General features: G+C 44.8%; 2 protein-coding genes across 5 annotated transcripts in view; one reads left to right on the top strand and one right to left on the bottom strand.

Moving 5' to 3' along the window:
• Positions 1-554, top strand: part of uraha (urate (5-hydroxyiso-) hydrolase a) — a 58,998-nt gene extending 58,444 nt beyond the window's left edge. For all 3 annotated transcript variants that reach the window (XM_048546846.2, XM_048546844.2, XM_048546847.2), the window contains one exon: positions 373-554. In XM_048546846.2, the coding sequence (XP_048402803.1) occupies positions 373-462 (90 nt within the window). In that variant the 3' untranslated portion in view covers positions 463-554. The remainder of the gene's footprint in view (positions 1-372) is intronic.
• The window catches only part of gas8 (growth arrest-specific 8), a 48,068-nt gene that overhangs the window by 10,544 nt on the left and 17,046 nt on the right, over positions 1-20,478 (bottom strand). Inside the window, exons 9-12 of one of the 2 annotated variants that reach the window (XM_048546842.2) lie at positions 19,315-19,524; positions 10,372-10,437; positions 3,798-3,947; positions 13-3,166 (exon numbers count right to left, since the gene is read on the bottom strand). In XM_048546842.2, coding sequence (XP_048402799.1) covers positions 3,798-3,947; positions 10,372-10,437; positions 19,315-19,524 — 426 coding nt within the window. In that variant the 3' untranslated portion in view covers positions 13-3,166. Of the gene's footprint in view, positions 1-12; positions 3,167-3,797; positions 3,948-10,371; positions 10,438-19,314; positions 19,525-20,478 lie in introns of those variants that run through there. The other variant, XM_048546843.2, reaches the window with a different exon arrangement.

Genomic DNA, 20,478 nt, shown 5'->3' with positions numbered 1-20,478 from the left:
TTAACAATAACATTAGAAGACAATTGAAAAATGTTTCTAGAAATAAGGTTCATAAATGAAATTAACTTGATAAGATTCTATTGTATGACTGATAGAACCACCATGAGTGTGGCATAATGAGGACACAAGTATTTCACTCGCACTACATCCATCTACTCAAGGCAAATGTAGCTTTAGACAATTTTATAGGGGTAATTTTGACTTTGTCTGATAAAATAAAATCATTGGGTAGTGAATCAACAGCCCATTTACAACTTTCCTGATTATTTATATCTCCATTTTATATTATCGTGCCAGGTCAAAATTACCCAAATGCAAGGAATTCGTCTGACTGGAGTCTACAGCTGAACCTCCCTCATTATGTTCTTTCAGGTTGTCTTCAACATCTCTGATGCATGTCAGAAGTACCACATTGCTCTTCTCCTGAGTCCTTTCTCATACAGTACCTATAGAGGATCCTAAGCACTAACATGAACTACATATTAAGTCTTAGATACTCCATATGGAAGCATCACCATGCCAGTGTTGAGATTTGAATAAAGTTCAGAAAATGAGGAGTGTGTTTTATTTTGTTAATGTTTATAATAACTTTAGATAGAAATTATTGACAGATTCAACTCTGATGAAGAGTCACCTGGACTTAAAACATTAGCTTGCTGTCTCTCCCTAAATGCTGCCTGACCTGCTATGATTTTCAGCACTTTGTGTTTTCAGTATAGATTCCAGCATCTATGGTAATTTGCTCCAAGATTAACTGAATGTTGGCTTTTTCCTCAAGTGGGTGGAATAAATAAAAGGAATAAGTTCTGCTTTAGTTCTGTGGAACCTTACCTAAATCCCATCTGCATTCAGTTCTGAGTACCATATTTTGGAAAGAATATGCTGACTGCAGAGTGGATACAGTGCAGAATCACCGTTAGGGATACTGAGCTTAAATTTTGAGGACAGATTGTATAAACTTAACTGGTATTCCGAAGGGCGAACAATGCACATCAAATGTTTAAAAATGTTCAATAAGGCAGATGGGAATAAGCTTTTTTTTAAGAATGAATGAAAATAATGGAAAAATTTCAAAATTGAGAAGAGCTCATGTTTTTATGCATGAGCTTACACAACTGTCTTACCCACAAAGGCTAGAACAAATGAAGATTTCAAGAGTGAGGAAAATGAATATTAACAAATACGGACTAAAAGTGGAATAAAAAGGAGTGCAGGTCAGCCATGATTTTACTGAATGACAACAGAGATTTCAGGCTGCACAGTTTATTCCTGCGTCTAATATTTTCAGATTAATGTAGCATGACTAAACTCCACCGATCCAGATCGTGAGGTAATTTCTACCTGACCCTGCGTGCAATGTTGATTTGGAGACAATGGAGAATAATATTTGACAGGATATAACACAAACACTCCACCCAATCCCATGTATTTCTAAAGTTAAAATAATTTCTAGGGTTTGTTTTGATTTGTTTCTATAATTGACAGGCATAACGTTTAGGTAGATTCCAGATGCTTATAGCACCACCCATTGTTGAATTCATTGCATTTTTTTACATTAGCTAATTCATTGCAAACATTATTTACTATACATGAAACATTTGTACAATACCACTTTTTTCAATCTTCACCTATAAAGACAATCTGTTCCTTTTCCAGTTTGTGAAATCAGAGTTCAACGAATCATGTCTGACTGCCCATCCCTTTTTGATGCTAACCTCAGTCTGCTTAGATTCTTTGCCAAAATGTAGTTGAAACTGCAGCTTTTATCAGTAAATTCTTGAATAATGAAAAAAACATTGAAAATACTCTTACATTTTTCCTGTATCATCTGATAATTGCATTTTAATGTATGTGTTTGTAAGTGAACACAAATTATTAAATGAACAAAAGCTTGGGCTTCTGGGCAGAACATTCAACTGATGGATTGTGAAGAAGGTCTAGTTGAGTTATGAGCTCTGTAGCTGAAATCAAGGGAAAAAGCAACTAATTAGACCTGCATAAAGATTAATAACTTGCGTGATGTGCTGGGGGCGTTGAGAAATCATACAATGTGATGAGGTGAGGGTTGAATAGAGTAGGGCAAATAAATAAGGAACCTTGCAAACCTTCTAAACTTGTTGAATATTGTTGATATTCTCTTTAAGGCAAATCGTCAATGCAACAGAAAGGTTTATGAAAAAAGCTTTAAGCAAAAGCTCTGAATTTGCAAAAGTATTTGCAACTGCAAATATGGAATGTTAAACACAATTTAAAATTTAATTCCAAGTTAATAGTGAGGCACAATAAATATCTGCACCAGTGACATAGTTAACACCATGTATAAACTTATACGGATGAAACTTCGGTCAACCTGATCAAAAGCAATACCTTCAAATATCATATGATGTTAAATGACATTTCCCATTTTGGAGATTACACTTTTTGAAGGATTTTTAAATGTCAGGTTTACATGGACAGGGCCTAACATTGAATCAAACTGGGGCAATGAGCAGGGTTTGTAAATTTGATGGGTGGCAGAGAAGCATCCCTGAGGATGGCAGGAATTTAAACAAAAACAGTGATTTGACAACCATTAGGTTTGTCCAATGTGGATCTAAAAATGTAATGCTGCAGATACAAAAACAAGATTTGATGTAGGAGACAAAGTTTGACAGTATATTGGTTGTCAGTGAAGTTTCTCATAAAGTCTAGAAGTTGTAAATAAAAATTACAGCTAAGAATGGAAGCTGATCTTGAGGCTTGGTGGTGGAGGCAGGAAACAGAAATGATCACTATTCAAAGGGATCCTTTTTATTATTGTAATATATTTTCTTTTAAACTCATTTGACTTTGGAACTAGCAAATTTAAAATTGCTGAGGTGAACAAGTAGCTTTCCAAACAGCCTTGAGGTGTGAAGGCATCAAGCATGAGAGATAAACTTTAAATGTAATTGAAATGGGCACTACCAAATTTTTCAATTATCTAAAGTAAAATCATGGCAATTGGAAATAGAAAGAAGTTCAAGAATTTTATTATTATTGGTAAATTGCCTACGGCACTGTGCATGATTAATTGTAGAACATGATTATTTTCAAAACCTTGACAATGGAATCGCTTGCTCCAGAACATCACCAGATTACCAGAGTCTGCAATTCATGATGACAGTTGCCATAGTGACGGAACAGCCTATGGAAAAATGAATGGTACAGGATAGTTAACAAAATATAGGTAGGTGGTTGTTTGAAGTGAGAGGATTTTAGTTTGGAACTCATGCTTGAGATTTCAAAAATTAACTAGAGTTTAATTTTCAAGAATCTGTAACTCAAAGTAGAATGTTATAGCCATGCTTGAAAAACATGATTAGTGACATAGAATATTCGAATGTTTTAACATGTTAGCTGCATTGAATGAAGCTGAGGTAGGTAAGATAGCCAGAAATTGTCACATTTCTCGACACAATTTAGTGACTGGAGTTAAGTCATTAGCAAAATCCTGACATTACCAGCAAAATACGTGTATTCTGTGTTGTTCAAATTAATAGAATATTTATTCTGGTGTACAGGAATCCAATCAGATCCTATTATGATGAGGGAAATATACTTTAAATATTCATTCTTACTTTAAAAAAAAGGCAAGTTTCAAAGCCATGAAGTATTTACAAACTTCACTTCATTAATTTCTAGTGTTAAAAAAAAATCCCCTAACAGATTTCCTCAGAGCAATTTGTATTACATCATAATTAGAAACGCTACCAATCTTAGTTATTGGTAACCAAGTGTTGGACATATTATTAGGATATCTAAATAATACACCAGACCTATGTTGAAGCAGCAACCAGCCCAGCTGGGCCCTGACCAATCTTCTGTCCACAAAAGGCAGTCTCTAGTGGTTTGAATCCAAGCTCATCTACTGGAATTCCAAATGCAGTCAGTTTTGCTTCATATGTTCGCAGCAAATCGTTGTGTGCCTGTGTAAAAATCAGAGTGTCAACTTTTACTTCATAATCCCACAGAAAATATGTGCTTAACCTTTTACATTAAAATTATCTTTTCCATATTGCAACCATATATCTACAAAGAACTTGTGTGAAAAGGCGTCAAACAGACAGACTGTATTTAAATGGTGCCACCTCAGATTTCTGATTAATGTTTCAAAGCATGCTATATGCAATGAATTAATTTGAATGCAGCAACTGTTATTAAAACAGCTGCCGTATTGCTTATGTAATAACAGATTCTCACGAACAGGAGTGAAATTAATGCTCATTCATTCATTTTGGATGATGTTTTTTGAGAGAAGAATTTTGGACACAACACAGATCTTCTTGTTTTTCAAATACTACCATGGAATTTTAAAAAATTACCTGAACCGTCAGAATATGTCATAGATTTTACAATCATTTGAAAACTGGCACTGCCACCAGTACAGTCCACATTCAGTAATTAATTACTGGCATTTAATGGCCTAGAATTTATATACTCAGGCCTTGAATTAAGGCATGTACACCAAGGTGAAATTATTTCCAGCTGAGATATTTATTTTTAAATATGATCTGACAGAAGTTGTGTAATTCCTGTATCTCTTTTCAAAAAGCTAACATTTCTTTCCCTATGGTTTGGCCGTTAACAAATATTCAGGAACCACTGAGATATGGGTCATCATTGCGAATTAGTTTTTGCTGGAAATTAAGGAATCACAATGGTGCAGCATATGCAAAGCAAATAGTTTCCTACTAGCTAGAGAAATAATTAACTTCTACTCAAAAGTCCTACAACTTATTTAAAGCAAGACTTATTTTTGAACAAGTATCTAAAAATTTAAGTGCATTGCAGTTTGGTAGTTGTCAGTGCCACAAATTAACGGTGCTACTGGGTTAACGGGACAGAAAGGAAAGAAATCACAATACCAGACTTGTTACAAAGTGAAGCACAGTGCAGCACAGAAGGTAGGTATTCCATTGGCTCTTTCAAAAAAATTGTCCATCAATAAGTTTGCAGTAATTTCTGGGCTGGATTTTCTGAGGGCTGGCAATCCCACATAATTTCTTTTTATAAAAGAAGGGAGCTCCACATTTGTTAGGGACAATTTTGATCTGGACTCCCTCGGAAATGCAGAGCCATGCCTGAATTCTCTCAGTTTCTTCTAAATGCAGAAATGTCAAAGGAAGACAAACTATGTCTCCTTTTCAGCTGCTGTATTCTGAAATGTCAAAGTCCTGGTAGCCACTCTGACAGCCGCTGTCAAGCCATAAGGACACAAGGTAAGTGTGATGGTACGATGCCGGGAGGGTGGTGGGGATAGGATGCCAGGTAAATAGGGTATCAAGTAAGAAGGATGGCAGCTGGGAAGTGTCAACTATGGCAGGGTAGGGTGCTAGATGATTAGCGGGAAGAGTGTCAGGTTAGTAGGATGTCAGCTGGGTAGAGTGTCAGGTAAGCAGAATACCATCTGCACAGGGTGCTAGTTAGGGAGCAGTAGGATGCCAGGGTAGGATACCAAATTGGTACAGGGTCAGGTGCCACCAAAGTAGAGTGCTGGTTAGGGACGGAGTAGGGTGCCAGGTAAGGAGATATAGGGTGGCAAATGGGTAGGATATCAAGTGGGAAACAGGGCAAGATGTCAAGCCAGGTGGCAAGGGAAATGGTGCAGTATATAGGGTAGGTCAGGATAGGTGGAGAAATTGGGTCCAGTGAAGGCTGGTGTTGGGTCAAAGAAGTTCAGGTCTAGTGGTGAGGAAATCAGGTCAAGTCGGGTCCAGTAGAGGCATGAGTTTCAGTCAAGTTGGGCCCAGTAGAGTCAGGTGGCAGCATGGGAGATGTCAGATCCAAGGATGGTGTCGAGATAAAGTTGGGGGAGGGGGAGGAACGATGGTTAAGTGGTTGGGGGAGGTTTAGTTGCAGATATCTGAGTGTACAGATTGATCTTGTGTATTCAGATTGACCCTGAGTACAGGAAATACCTCTCTATGCAATAATGGAGATTCCGCAGGGTTCACATGTACAACTTCTATCTCTAACTACTGTCTCGCCTGCAAAAAATCTGGGACAATGCGTCTTTGTACATATTGAAAATGGTCGACCTCTCTTAGAGGCAAACATTATCTGATGTCATTGGACGTTGACAGGTTTCCTCTTGAACTATACTTTGTGCAAAGAATAACCATTATTATAAATTTTCAAGAATTAACAGCTAGGATGGCTTTTGTCAAAACATTCATTCTGAATCTGTTGTAAAGACAATCTGTTGACATGACATTGGTGTGTTTCTTCCTAACTAAATTAGAATTGTCCAATGTTTATTTTAGTTCAGCCTGCAATATGGAACTATTTCTTTTCAAGTTCCACCCACTTCCAGCTATCCTCCTTTAAAGAATACTTCTACAAGTATGCATTTAACCAGAAGCCTTCACAAAGACAATAAAATGTGAGGCTGGATGAACACAGCAGGCCAAGCAGCATCTCAGGAGCACAAAAGCTGACGTTTCGGGCCTAGACCCTCTGATGAAGGGTCTAGGCCCGAAACGTCAGCTTTTGTGCTCCTGAGATGCTGCTTGGCCTGCTGTGTTCATCCAGCCTCACATTTTATTATCTTGGAATCTCCAGCATCTGCAGTTCCCATTATCTCCGCCTTCACAAAGACAATTGGACAAACTTCAAAACAATGAGGAGTAATCAGAACAATGGTCAACCACCAAAGGTATGTGTGGGTCTTTGCAATGTAAGGTTTAAGCTTGATTGGGTGATATACTCATCAGACAGTGTACATCATAACAGCACATTATGCAGTATCATATGGTCTTGGTCTCCCTTGAAGTTTCATGGCAAGGACCGCAACATCCCCCACAGTGGTCAAGAATGCCCTCTACTGTGTCTCCCACATTTCCCGCAACTCATCCCTCATACCCCCTCCCTGCAATAACAACCAAAACAGAATTCCCCTCGTCCTCACGTATCACCCCACCAATCTCTGGATCCAATGCATCATCCTCTGACACTTCCACCATCTGCAATTCGATCCCACCACCAAAGACATTTTTCTCACCCCATCCTTATTTGCCTTCCGGATGGACCACTCTCTCCGTAGCTCCCTTGTCAGCTCCACACTCCTCTCCAGCCCCACCACACCCGGCACTTTTCCCTGCAACCGCAGGAAGTACTACACTTGCCCCTACTCCTTCCCCCTCACCCCCATCCCAGGCCCCATGAAGACCTTCCATATCAAGCAGATCTTCACCTGCACATCTGATAATGTAGTAAACTGTATCTGCTGTTCCAGCTGTGGCCTCTTCTACATTGGGGAAACCAAGCGGAGGCTTGGGGACCGCTCTGCGGAACACCTATGCTCGGTTCATAACAAACAACTGTACCGCAAACCATTTCAACTCCCCCTCCCATTCCGTAGACGACATGTCCAGCCTGGGCCTCCTGCAGTGCCACAACGATGCCACCCAAAGGTTGCAGGAACAGCACCTCACATTTCACTTGGGAACCCTGCAGCCCAATGGTAACAATGTGGACTTCACAAGCTTCAAAATCTCCCCTTCCCCTACTGCATCCCAAAACCAGCCCAGCTCGTCCCCGCCTCCTTAACCTGTCCTTCCTCCCACCTATCCCCTCCTCCCACCTCAAGCCCCACTCCCACCTCCTACCTACTAGCCTCATCCCACCCCCTTAACCTGTCCATCCTCCCTGGACTGACCTATCCCCTCCCTAACTCCCAACCTACACTCACCTTTACTGGCTCCACCCCTGCTTCTTTGGCCTGTCTGTATCATCTCCACCCATCTTCTCCTTTATCCATCTTCTATCCGCCTCCCCCTCTCTCCCTATTTATTTCAGAATCCCCTTCCCCTCCACCCCTGTTTCTGAAGAAGGGTCTTGGCCCGAAATGTCAGCTTTCCTGCTCCTCAGATGCTGCTTGGTCTGCTGTGTTCACCCAGCTCTACACCTTGTTATCTTGTATTCTCCGGCATCTGTAGTTCCTACTATCTCTGGCAAGAAGATGCTGTGTTTTTTAAGTTATGTCTCCCTAACTTCAGCAGAAACTATACATGTTCTTTCATAGCACAACTGGAGCACAAATATATGCGACGGTGAGTGAAAGAATAATACGGAGAAGCCTCCATCTTTACTGGGAAGCTTCACCCAGGTCCCAATCCAAAAGTGCGGCTAAATTGGTGTTGAAGATTTACCAGCTAGTGAACTGATTCTGCTCTTGCTCTGAAGCTGAAATGAATAGATCAGCATACTATTGTATGCAATCGAGGGCCAAGCAAATGATATTTTTAGAAGCTCCAGAGGCCATTCAGCCCATCAAGTCCGCACTGACTCTCTGAACAACATCCCACCCAGACCCATCCCACTTTCTCAATCTACATATCCCTCAACACTAAGGGCAATTTAGCATGGCCAATCCACCTAATCTGCACATCTTTGGACCGTGGGAGAGAAAAAAAAAGAGCACCGTGTGGAAACCCACAGAGACACGGGGAGAATGTGCAAACTGCACACAGACAGTCATCCGAGGGTGAAATCGAACACAGATCCTCAGCACTGTGAAGCAGCAGTACTAACCACTGAGCCACCATGCTCAGGAAAGGCATTGACCAAAAAAAGCTATGTATGAAAAAGTAACGTTAACATTTGATATTCACTTCAATCTACAGAAACATACCTTTTGCTGAGTGGGCCTACTTTAAGAAGTACACCCAGGGAAAAGGGGAATGCATTGATACTTCTAGCAATGATCTGTACAGGATTGTACAGAACTGTGAAAATAGCAGGTAAAAGGAAACCAGATTACTGTCAGAATCTTGGATGAAGTTTTATTTGATCCATGTTCCCCGAAGGCAATTTAACTGAACAGACAAGCTGAAGTCAGGAAGCAAAACAAATTGATGATTTGGGAGAAGGACAGAGCCATACTCCACTAAGCCAATTTATGGGATATGCCAAAATTCAAAAGCACATACGTGGTTGTGCAAAAGCAGAGATGACAGGAAGAGCATTTATCAACTGCCCCTACCAACAGACATCAATGTGGCAGAAAAGACAGCCATAAAAATTGCTGTGCCAAAGAGCACAAAAGTAAATTTTTTGCAAAAGCTGTTACTTTCAGGTTGTGCATCACACCAACAAGTTTGTATAGAATGAATAAAAGGAGAAGTCTTCAACAGGCAACAAGATCTATGAAATAGAGGATATTGATGATATTGTGATGCTTTCCCTTGGACAAATGTTGGATGACAGCAGTGTTTAATCCTTCCAATACTGACCATGGTTAGAGAATATAAACGTTTTCTACAATTGCATATAAAACTAAATGGGCCACATGGGGTAGAACTCAAGGATCCACAGTACTAGCTCATACAACCGAAAATGGTACACTGCCACAGAATAAACATGCACTACTTTCCTCTATAGTTGAAGCAGTCATCAACGCAATCAAACAGAGTAGAGATGATATGTTCATCAAGATATCCAAATGACAATTCAATTGCTGAACCAGAGTCATCAGGCAATTCTCTGTCTGTCCACAGGGGCCAGTGTCCCATCACCACATTACCCTTTATTTACACATGCAGGGTACTTGACATGGTCCAGCTTCCCAAGAGCCAACTCTCAGAGTGAACAGAACCTCTGACACTCTTGTATACATCTGTCAGCCAGGGCACCCTGATTGGACCAGGTTAACAGCCCAGTCAGGAACCTCATTACAATCACTACAGCTTGAATTTCCAGTCTCCTCCAAAGGAGTTGAGAACATGTTCAGACAGTCTAGCCAAGCTACCACATTAGGCATCCCATAAAAAGTCACAGATCTGAGGGGAGACAGCAAAGGGATTAAGCTTTACTCTGTGATATGTTAATTAGACTGTTGCACAGGAAATGATACAATGTCACATGGTTTTACAACCTAATGACAAAGATGATTTTTTTTACCTCAGGAGGCTAAAAGTTCTTTAGTAACATGAAAAGAATATTATTCTCCAGGAATCCCAGTAAGTTGAATAATTTCTGAAATATTTGGACAATTTCTGCATCATCAAAATAACCCTCCAAAAGACTAGAGAAAATTGTTCTCTGCTGGAGAGCCCATGGTTGTTCTTGTTATAGCAGGCAGAAAGGTTAAGAGTATACTGTACTTAGTAGAGGTTGTTTAAATCATGCAGGGTTTAGATAGAGTAAATAAAGAGAAATGGCTTCCAATAATTGAAGGGTTGATACCTAGAGCACAAAAATTTCAGGTGCTTAGCAGATATTCAATATGTGAGGAAAAGTTATTTTTATGCAACACAATGAGTGAAACACACTAGTTCTGGAGAAAATGCAAAGACACTGGAATATTACTACAATACAGTAGTAGAACACAATTACACATTTCACTCATACCTTACAAACCCGAGCTAGTTCATACTGCAAGTCCTTTATAACATTGTTCTTGGAGTCCAGGACATCCTGAAAAACAACCAAACACGTAAGACAACTGCTACATGCAGTATATTGTAATCAGAGCTTTACATAATTTGTATTTATAGTTTAAAACTTCAGAAGCAATTTCTTTAAATTCATTCTTGAGATGTAATTATGCCAGTAAGACGAGCATTTGTTCAACTATTATTACCCTTGAGAAGCTGATGGTGAGCTGTTTCTGGAGCAACTTTCTATAGTTCACGTGTAGCTACATCTAGTGGTTTTTTTTCTCTCTAGTGGTTTGACACAACTATACAGCTTGCAATACCATTTCAGATGGCTGTTAAAAGTCAACCACATCGCAGTGCATCTGCAGTAAATGTTGGCCAGTTCAGGAAAGAATTGTTGATTTCTGTCACTGTATTATGAGTAAACCAGTTGAGTTTTTAGGATAACCTGGCAGTTTCACAGTCATCGTTACTGAGACTGGAATTTCATCCCTGCTTTAAATAATTAAATTTAAGTTCCTCTAGTAGTTATGGTCAAATTTGAACTCATGTCAGTAGAACATTTGTCAGAGCCTCTGGATCATAAATCCGGTAACATTACCTCCAAGTTACCATACTCAAAGCAGTTTCACTTCATCTTGAAGGAAAGATCATCCATATATTTTAGGCAGTTACAATTTCTTTGTTCAACATACATCTTGTTCGGTAAGTGGAACTTGCATATACATTTCCCATGCCTTCATGACATGCGATAAAAAGTGTATTGCACGCTCCAGAAAAAGGAATCAATGTGGGTGGAGTTGGATGAAAGACACCGCACAGTGGTTGCAGAAGAGTTACACTGAATGTCTGAGAGCGGAGAAGGTGGATGCCTGTGACACCCCATGGTCACAGATATTCTGATACGATTTGCTACAAGTGTCAGCAACACATTCAAACCAGTTGTGTTAGATGTTGAGAAGCCTTAAAGGGCCATTGACAATTTGCTCAAAGAACAGTCCAAGAAATTTCAAGATTTTATTTCCGTGCTCAGGAGGATTACATGTGGCTCTCATTCATCTATAATGCCTAAAGACACCCATTTTATACCAGGGATCACCTTCCCTTCCAACTGACCTATCATCCTGTTTCACAGATAAGAAATGTGACATCCTAACCTTTCAGAACCAGGTTGATATCATGCATATTTGGTACCAGAACTCTCTGGCAGTACTGATGAGGACTGAACCTGAAATTGTTGACCTCATTGGTAAAATTGGCAGGCACTGCAGCTGATCTGTCTACTTGGTGCTTGTTTGGGGGAAAATCAAATTGTTCTGCCATGGATAGATGCCAATTTTTACTAACCATGTCACCAATATTCCAGCCAACCAGAATAATGTTTGAGGATTAAAATGATAAATCTCACCTTTTTTGAAATTTTGTATGAGAATGATAAATGTACACCAATGTGACATTATTTTGAATGTGAGTTTGCTCACTGAGCTGGAAGGCTAGTTTTCAGACGTTTCGTCACCATTCTAGGTAATATCATCAGTGAGCCTCCGATAAAGCGCTGGTGTTATGTCCCGCTTTCTATTTATTGGTTTAGGTTTCCTTGGGTTGGTGATGTCATTTCCTGCATTGGTGATGTCATTTCCTGTTCTTTTTCTCAGAGGATGGTAGATTGGCTCCAAATCAATGTGTTTGTTGATGGAGTTCCGGTTGGAATGCCATGCTTCTAGGAATTCTCGTGCATGTCTCTGTTTGGCTTGTCCTAGGATGGATGTGTTGTCCCAATCGAAGTGGGTCACGTCGTTTTGGGGCTAGTTGATGTTCATGTATCCTGGTGGCTAGCTTTCTGCCTGTTTGTCCAATGTAGTATTTGTCACAGTTCTTGCAAGGTATTTTGTAGATGACATTCGTTTTGCTTATTGTCTGTGTAGGGTCTTTTAAGTTCATTAGTTGCTGTTTTAGTGTGTTGGTAGGTTTGTGGGCTACCCTGATGCCAAGAGGTCCGAGTAGTCTGGCAGTCATTTTGGAAATGTCTTTGATGTAGAGGAGAGTGGTTATGGTTTCTGGGCCCGTTTTGTCTGTTTGTTTGGGTTTATTGCTGAGGGATCTGCGGACTGTGTTCATTGGGTACCCGTTCTTTTTGAATATGCTGTATAGGTGATTTTCTTCTGCTCTTCGTAGTTCCTCTGTGCTGCAGTGTGTGGTGGCTCGTTGGAATAATGTTCTAATGCAGCTTCGTTTGTGGGTGTTGGGATGGTTGCTCCTGTAGTTCAGTATTTGGTCCGTATGTGTTGTTTTCCTGTAGATGCTGGTTTGAAGTTCCCCATTGGCTGTTCGCTCTACTGTGACATTTGGGAATGGCAGTTTGTTGTTGTTTTCCTCCTCTTTTGTGAATGTTATGCCAGTAAAGGGTAGTATTGATGGTCTTGAAGGTTTCCTCTAGTTTGTTTGAACTACAGGAGCAACCATCCCAACACCCACAAACAAAGCTGCATTAGAATATTATTCCAACGAGCCACCACACACTGCAGCACAGAGGAACTACGAAGAGCAGAAGAAAATCACTTATACAGCGTATTCAAAAAGAACGGGTACCCTATGAACACAGTCCGCAGATCCCTCAGCAATAAACCCAAACAAACTGACAAAACGGGCCCAGAAACCATAACCACTCTCCTCTACATCAAAATGACTGCCAGACTACTCGGACCTCTTGGCATCAGGGTAGCCCACAAACCTACCAACACACAAAAACAGCAACTAATGAACTTAAAAGACCCTACACAGACAACAAGCAAAACAAACGTCATCTACAAAATACCTTGCAAGAACTGTGACAAACACTACATTGGACAAACTGGCAGAAAGCTAGCCACCAGGATACATGAACATCAACTAGCCACAAAACGACATGACCCACTATCACTCGTATCCTTACATACAGATGAGGAAGGACACCACTTCGATTGGGACAACACATCCATCCTAGGACAAGCCAAACAGAGACATGCACGAGAATTCCTAGAAGCATGGCATTCCAACCGGAATTCCATCAACAAACACATTGATTTGGAGCCAATCTACCATCCTCTGAGAAAAAGAACAGGAAATGACATCACCAATGCAGGAAATGACATCACCAACCCAAGGAAACCTAAACCAATAAATAGAAGGCGGGACATAACGCCAGCACTTCATCGGAGGCTCACTTATGATGTTACCTAGAATGGTGACGAAACGTCTGGGAACAAACCGGCAAGCTCAGTGAACTAGCTTACATCTCGAACACAATAAAGACCCTCTCTCTTGTGGACCGAGAGGACGAGAGTGCTATCTAGGAGGTGAAAGGAGGACGTTGGGTTGGCTGTGCACCCTTGCGACCAGTGGATCTTAATGCTGGCTTCAGCCTAACGCTGGTTCAGGGGAGCAGCCAACCTGCAACGATGGCTGCGGCAAGTGCTCGTGCCCCAGGTCAGGGGGTCCGGAACACCATCCGTGTTTCTGTAAAGAAGGTGGATGAAGGTGCACCTGTGGACCGCACCTTCTTCGTGAAGAGGGTCCTGTTGGACTGTTGTGGGTTCGCTGCTGCGGACATTTACTGCCTGCAGGATTTCCCCGGAGGAGGTTTTTACGACGTGACCTTCCGGAGTGCCAAGCTTTGCGAGCGCTTCCTGGAGGTTTTCAAGGAGAAAGGAGGTGAGGGCCCCCTCTCTGTATTGACCGTTATCCCACTGTTTGTGATGCCAGCACAGAGGAGCCGTATGGTGACTGTACACATGTACAGCCCGCATGTGCCAGCAGTTGATGTCCTGACCTTTCTCGGAAGGTATGTGAAGGTGGAAGGGGACCTAACTGACATCGTGGACCCCTTTGGCATCTGGACGAGTAAGAGGCAGGTCAAGGTGACGCTGAGGATGGGCGCAGATGGGAATGTCGCACACCCACCGTCCAGCTTCGCGATCGGCGGGAGCAGGGGCTACCTGACCTATGCAGGGCAACCTAAAGTCTGCCATGCCTGTGGTAGGTCAGGTCACATGGCAGCCGACTGCAAAGCCACCATCTGCAGGAACTGCAGGGAGGAGGGACACCTTGCAAAGGATTGCCCACGAGAGAGAAGCTGCAACCTTTGCGGGGAAGCGGGCCACTTCTATAGGGCATGCCCGCAGCGGGGTGCCACCTACGCCCAGGTCGCCGGCAGGGGAAATGCGGGACCAGCCCCCCCGGAGGAGAGGAAGGCACCAGGGCCCAGCAAGGACCCCACTAATGTGCAGGAGGGCCAGGCCGTGCAGGATGGGCCCGAGGCCAGCAAAGCACCCCTGCAGGCTCCGATCCCCCCCGACAACCCGGAGACAATGGAGGCGGCGACAGGCGACCCAGGGGAGTGGACAACAGTCCGGAAAGCGAGGAGGAAGGTGCGTCGATGGGCCCAGAAACCTCAACAATCAGGCGGGAAGAGGCAGCTACAGGGGGGCTATAAGAGCTCCTCTGACGAGGAGGATTCGGAGAGGGCCCACCCGAAGCAGAAGTTAAAGGTCTCGAGGGGGAAGGAAAGCAGCACCCCGCTTCCAGGTGATGGGAGGCGTCCTGAGGCTCACTCCGACACCCAGTCAAGTGCCGCTGGAGCACTGGAGGGCCCCCCGGAACTTCCAGGCGGGAAGGAGGAAACAGCGCGTCCCCAGCCTGACCCGGAGCCGGACCCTCCTGCCTCCGCACCCCTGACGGGGGGATGCCACCCGGAAGGCAGCACGGACGGTTTCCTGAGCCCGGAGAGCGTCCAGCAGTTAGCCCGGGCAATGGGCATGAAGGGACAGATGGAGGGGCTGGACCTTGGACTTGGGGAGGGTACTGCGGTCACTGCCCACAATGGGGGTACGAATTGCGAGCATTAATGTGCGCAGCGTCAAGTCAACCGCGAGATGTGTGTCCACGTTGGCCTACCTGACCACCATCAAGGCGGACCTCCTGTTTCTGCAGGAGTGCGGGATACTGCACCTCGGCAGGTACGGGAAATGGTCCGGCGCCTGGACCTGTGGGCCTTCGATCTGGTCGGGGGGTAACGACTGTCGCTCCTTGGGCCTGGCTATTCTGCTGCGGGGGCGCAACTTCACCATCTCTCAAGTTCAGGAGGTGGTGGGGGGGCGCCTCCTAGTGGCTGACATCCCCGACAGGAATGCTCCCCTGAGGCTGATCAACGTGTACGCCCCAGCGGTACGGAGTGAGCGGTTGGCCGTCCTGCAGCGGCTTCCACCCCTGCTGGCTACGTCCAGGCCGGTCATCCTAGGCGGAGACTTCAACTGCATCATCGATGCAGATGGAAGATCCAGCGTGGGGACAGCGGGTGGGGGGATTCAACTGGACGTCACGTCCAGATTCCTGATGGGCACGGTGAAGGACGCCAAGCTGCTTGACGTCTTCAGCACCCCTGCAGACGGAGCGCAGCAGAGGTACACCTGGTCGCGGCCAGACGGGTCTATCCGCTCAAGGATAGACTTCCTGTTTGTGTCACGGACGTTCTCGGTCAGGTCCACCGGTGTCGAGCCGGTGTTCTTCTCTGACAACTGCCTCCTGTTGGCCGACTGTCACTTACAGGACGACCAGCCGGCCGGCAAGGGGACGTGGAAGCTCAACACGACTCTGTTGACCCCAGAGAACGTCGAGGAGCTTAAGAGGGAGTACGTCAGTTGGAGAACCGTGAAACCCCTCTTTGAGTCTCCAGGCGACTGGTGGGAGATGGTGAAGGAGAACATCAAGAGGTTCTTTGTCCTCAAGGGTGTTCAGAAGGCAAGAGAGAGGCGGGGAAAGCTGTCGCGACTCCAGAAAAGGGTGCAGAACCTGCTCCTTCTGCAGTTGATGGGGGTCGATGTCACGGAGGACCTCCGCGAGGTGAGGGGCCAGCAAGCCTCGCTCTTCGCCGCGGAGGCCTCCAGGATAATCTTCCGGTCCAGGGTCCGCTCCGTGGAGCAGGACGAGACGTGCTCGCGTTTCTTCTTTCAGAAGGTGCACAAAGAGAGCTCTGTGCTTAGCCGGCTGAAGGAGGAAGACGGCTCGGTGACGTCGTCTCGGCCCGACGTTTTGAGGATCAGCAGATCCTTCTATGCCGGACTGTACGACACGAAGCCCACGGACAGCACGGCCCCCGAGTCGTTCCTGTCGTCTATCACAGAGGTCTTAGACGACGACACGAGGGAGTGGCTGGACCGGCCGATATCCCTGGACGAGCTGGCCAGAGCCCTCAAGTCCTTGCAGAGGAATAGGACTCCTGGAAGCGACGGCTTACCAGTCGAGCTGTATTCCGCTCTGTGGGGCCTGGTCAGCCAGGACCTGCTGGAGGTGTACGATAGTGCGCTTCGGGCAGGGGAAATGTGCAAGTCCATGAGGAAAGGCATCATCACCCTCATTTACAAGAGGAAGGGGGAGAGGGAAGAAATTAAGAATTGGCGTCCCATTTCACTTTTGAACGTGGACTACAAAATCCTGGCCAAGGTCATTGCCAACCGGGTCAGGTCTGTCCTGGAGTCAGTGATTCACCCTGACCAAACCTGTGCTGTGCCGGGCAGGAAGATCGCTGAGAGCCTCGCGCTCATCAGGGATACGATCGCCTACGTACAGGACAGGCGGGTGGACATCTGCCTCGTCAGCCTGGACCAGGAAAAGGCCTTCGACAGGGTCTCTCATGCTTACATGAGGGACGTCCTCTCCAAATTGGGGTTCGGGGAGGGCATCCGCAATTGGATCCGGCTGCTCTACGCTAACATCGTTAGCGCAGTCTCGATCAACGGGTGGGAATCAGACAGGGCTGCCTGCTCTCTCCTGCCTTGTTCGTGTGCTGTGTGGAGCCCTTCGCCGCCTCCATCAGGAAGGACGTGAGCCTGAAGGGCGTGACTATCCCAGGCAGCGGAGGCCTTCAGGTCAAGACCTCCCTGTACATGGACAATGTCGCCGTCTTCTGCACCGATCGTCGGTCGGTGAGTAGGCTGTTGGACATCTGCGGCCAGTTTGAACTGGCCTCGGGTGCCAAAGTCAATAGGGGTAAGAGCAAGGTCATGTTCTTCGGGAACTGGGACGACCGCTCCTTCATCCCCTTCACCGTCAGGACAGACTACCTGAAGGTGCTGGGTGTTTGGTTTGGTGGAGCTGGGGCATGCACTATTTGGCAGGAGCGTATCGCCAAATTTAAGCAGAAGCTGGGCAGGTGGACGCTCCGGTCCCTCTCCATTGCGGGTAAGAACCTGGTTGTCAGGTGCGAGGGGCTTTCGGTACTGTTGTATGTGGCGCAGGCCTGGTCTATTACCTGGACCTGCGCCGCTGCGGTCACCCGGGCCATCTTCCACTTCATTTGGGGGTCGACGATGGACCGGGTCCGCAGAGACACCATGTACAAAGACCTGGGAAATGGGGGAAAGGGCGTACCGAACGCCACCCTCGCCCTGACGGCTACCTTTGTGTGTGGCTGCATCAAGCTGTGCGTAGATCCTCAGTATGCAAACACCAAGTGTCACTACTTACTGAGGTTCTACCTGTCCCCGGTGTTGCGAAGGATGGGCCTGGCCTCGTTGCCGCGGAACGCTCTGAGTAGTTGGAAGGTTCCGTACCACCTGTCCTTCGTGGAGAAATTTTTGAAAGGAAACACCTTTGACCACAAGGCCGTCAGGCAGTGGTCAGCACGTAGTATCCTCAGGACCCTTCGGGAAAAGGAGAGGGTGGATCCCGTCGTGTGGTTCCCCACACAGACTGCCAAAGTCGTTTGGCAGAATGCCTCATCGCCAGAACTTTCAAACAAGCACAAGGGCATTGCTTGGCTGGCGGTGAGAGGGGCTCTGCCAGTGAGATCCTTTATGCATGCCCGGAATCTCTGCACCACTGCACGCTGCCCTCGAGGTGGCTGCGGGGGGGACGAGACTGTTGATCACCTCCTTCTGGAGTGTGCCTATGCGCAGGAGGTCTGGAGGGGGATGCAGTGGTATTTGTCGAGGTTCGTCCTGAGCAGCTCCGTGACGCGGGACTCCGTGCTCTACGGGCTGTTTCCGGGGACGCACACCGAGACCAACATCAACTGCGCCTGGAGGACCATCAATGCGGTGAAAGACGCTCTTTGGTCTGCCCGCAACTTGATGGTCTGCCAGCTGAAAGAACTGACCCCGACCGAGTGTTGCAGACTGGCGCACTCCAAGGTCCACGGCTACGTGCTGAGGGACGCGCTAAAGCTTGGGGCAGCCGCCGCCAAGGCGCGGTGGGGAAAGACCACCGTATGAGCCCCCTCGTCCAGAAAAGGGAAAAGAATCCTATCTGGTAACTGGGCCCAGCTGGCGCCTTCCCCAACTGGTCAGGGGGCCAACTGGGACTGTGCGGGGTGACGACTGCCGGGGCGGTTTCTTTACCTTGTTTTTTTTTCTCTGTTTTGTTTTTTTTCCTTTAGTTGGTGTACGTACCCCCGGGTAACCCGGAGTGGCTTGCATGACTGGGTAGGTGTATAAATGTTTTATTTTTTGTACATTCTATGAATAACGTATATTTTTTCAAATAAAAAAAAGTGACGAAACGTCTGAAAACTAACCTTCCAGCTCAGCGAGCAAACTCGCATCCAGAACATCAACCTGAGCTACAAATCTTCTCAAAACTCGCTATGACATTATTTTATTTGCTGTCGTCTCAAAATATTTTGTTCATCCTTTTGAAAAGTGTTGTATTTATAGCTCCTTAAAGAATGAATCATAGAATCCTGACAATGCAGAAAGAGGCTATTCAGCCCACTGGGTCTGCACCAACCCTCTAAGAGCATCCTGCCCAAAACAAAACCACCAAACCATCTCTGTAACCTCATTTTGAAGTTTCCCAATTGTAGCCCAACCTTCAAACAACAAGAAGTCAATGCACTATGATAAGGAGAGGGAAATAGAAAGACAGAGCGTTCTAGCAATACCTCCAGTTTGCGACTGATCATACTGAGTGCAGTGGGGTCAAGGTTAGAAGCAGCAAGGACCTCATTTAGCTGTGCTTCTTTCTTCTCCAGGCACTCAGACAGGACACTAAGTTTCTGCTCAAGGATAACATTCTTCAAACCAGTTTTCTGCTGAACCTCTTGAATGGCTTTGTCAAACTTGTTATATAGATCATCCCGTTCTTCTTGAACCTCAATAACAAGAAAACCTATTTTATTAGATATATGTAAAGTTAGGCAAAAACAAATAAACCATGTCGATTATATTAAGACTCATTCATATGTTGATAAGTTTGTGGATATTGGAAGGCATTATTTCAAATTATGCCAACAAAATCTTACTTTTCTCACAATTCTGAATATAATTCTTTTTGTAAAATTATCATATTGTGTATACAAATACCAACTCACCTGTTATCTATACATTTTGTAAAATTCATGGGAACTGGCATATTTACTAGCCAAAGATGGCTGTGCGGCTGGTCATAGTTTCAGAAGAACTAAATTTTTAAAAATTACATACAACTGGCAGCAGTCATTCTTCGAATTGTTTTTAGTCTCTGTAATTATTATTACACATACTTCATCTATCTTAACCCCATGCATGATATTAAAATTTATAATTTGCAATCATCTTGCTATTTCTTTCACTCCTTAGTTTATTTTGATTTCCCATTACCATCATTATGAAAATGCTGCTTGTTGATTTGCTTTACAAAATCAGGTACAGCTTTTTGTAGGTGGTGCTGGCAAGGTGAAGACTGCATATTTTTAATTTTTCCTCATTTTTAATTGCAAACTAAAAGTGAAAAGGGCTGGATAAGGAATTGCTGCACTTCTTAAATATATATTATCGGAACTTATTGTAAGTTGTGCTTAGACGTTTTCTTTCAAGCAGTGAGTGAGGTGGGATAAGATGGCTCAGAACTGGACAGCAGGGGGTTAACTGATTTAGCACATCCCATAAATAAAATAATTCCAGCAGGTGGAGATCTTTCCTGTCATTCCCGCTGACTCCAATTTTACTATACCCAAAACCACGCTCAATCAAATGCTGTCTTGATATCAAGGAAAAGCATTCATTCCTACCTCTGAGGTGAAGCTCTTTTGTCCACTTTTGGCCTAAAACTGTAATAAAGTATAGGA

Source organism: Stegostoma tigrinum, chromosome 16, assembly GCF_030684315.1.
Source record: "Stegostoma tigrinum isolate sSteTig4 chromosome 16, sSteTig4.hap1, whole genome shotgun sequence".
In the NCBI taxonomy this organism is placed as follows: Eukaryota; Metazoa; Chordata; class Chondrichthyes; order Orectolobiformes; family Stegostomatidae; genus Stegostoma; species Stegostoma tigrinum.
Note: the sequence above shows the minus strand (reverse complement) of the source record. Positions and strands in the feature narration are given on the sequence as shown.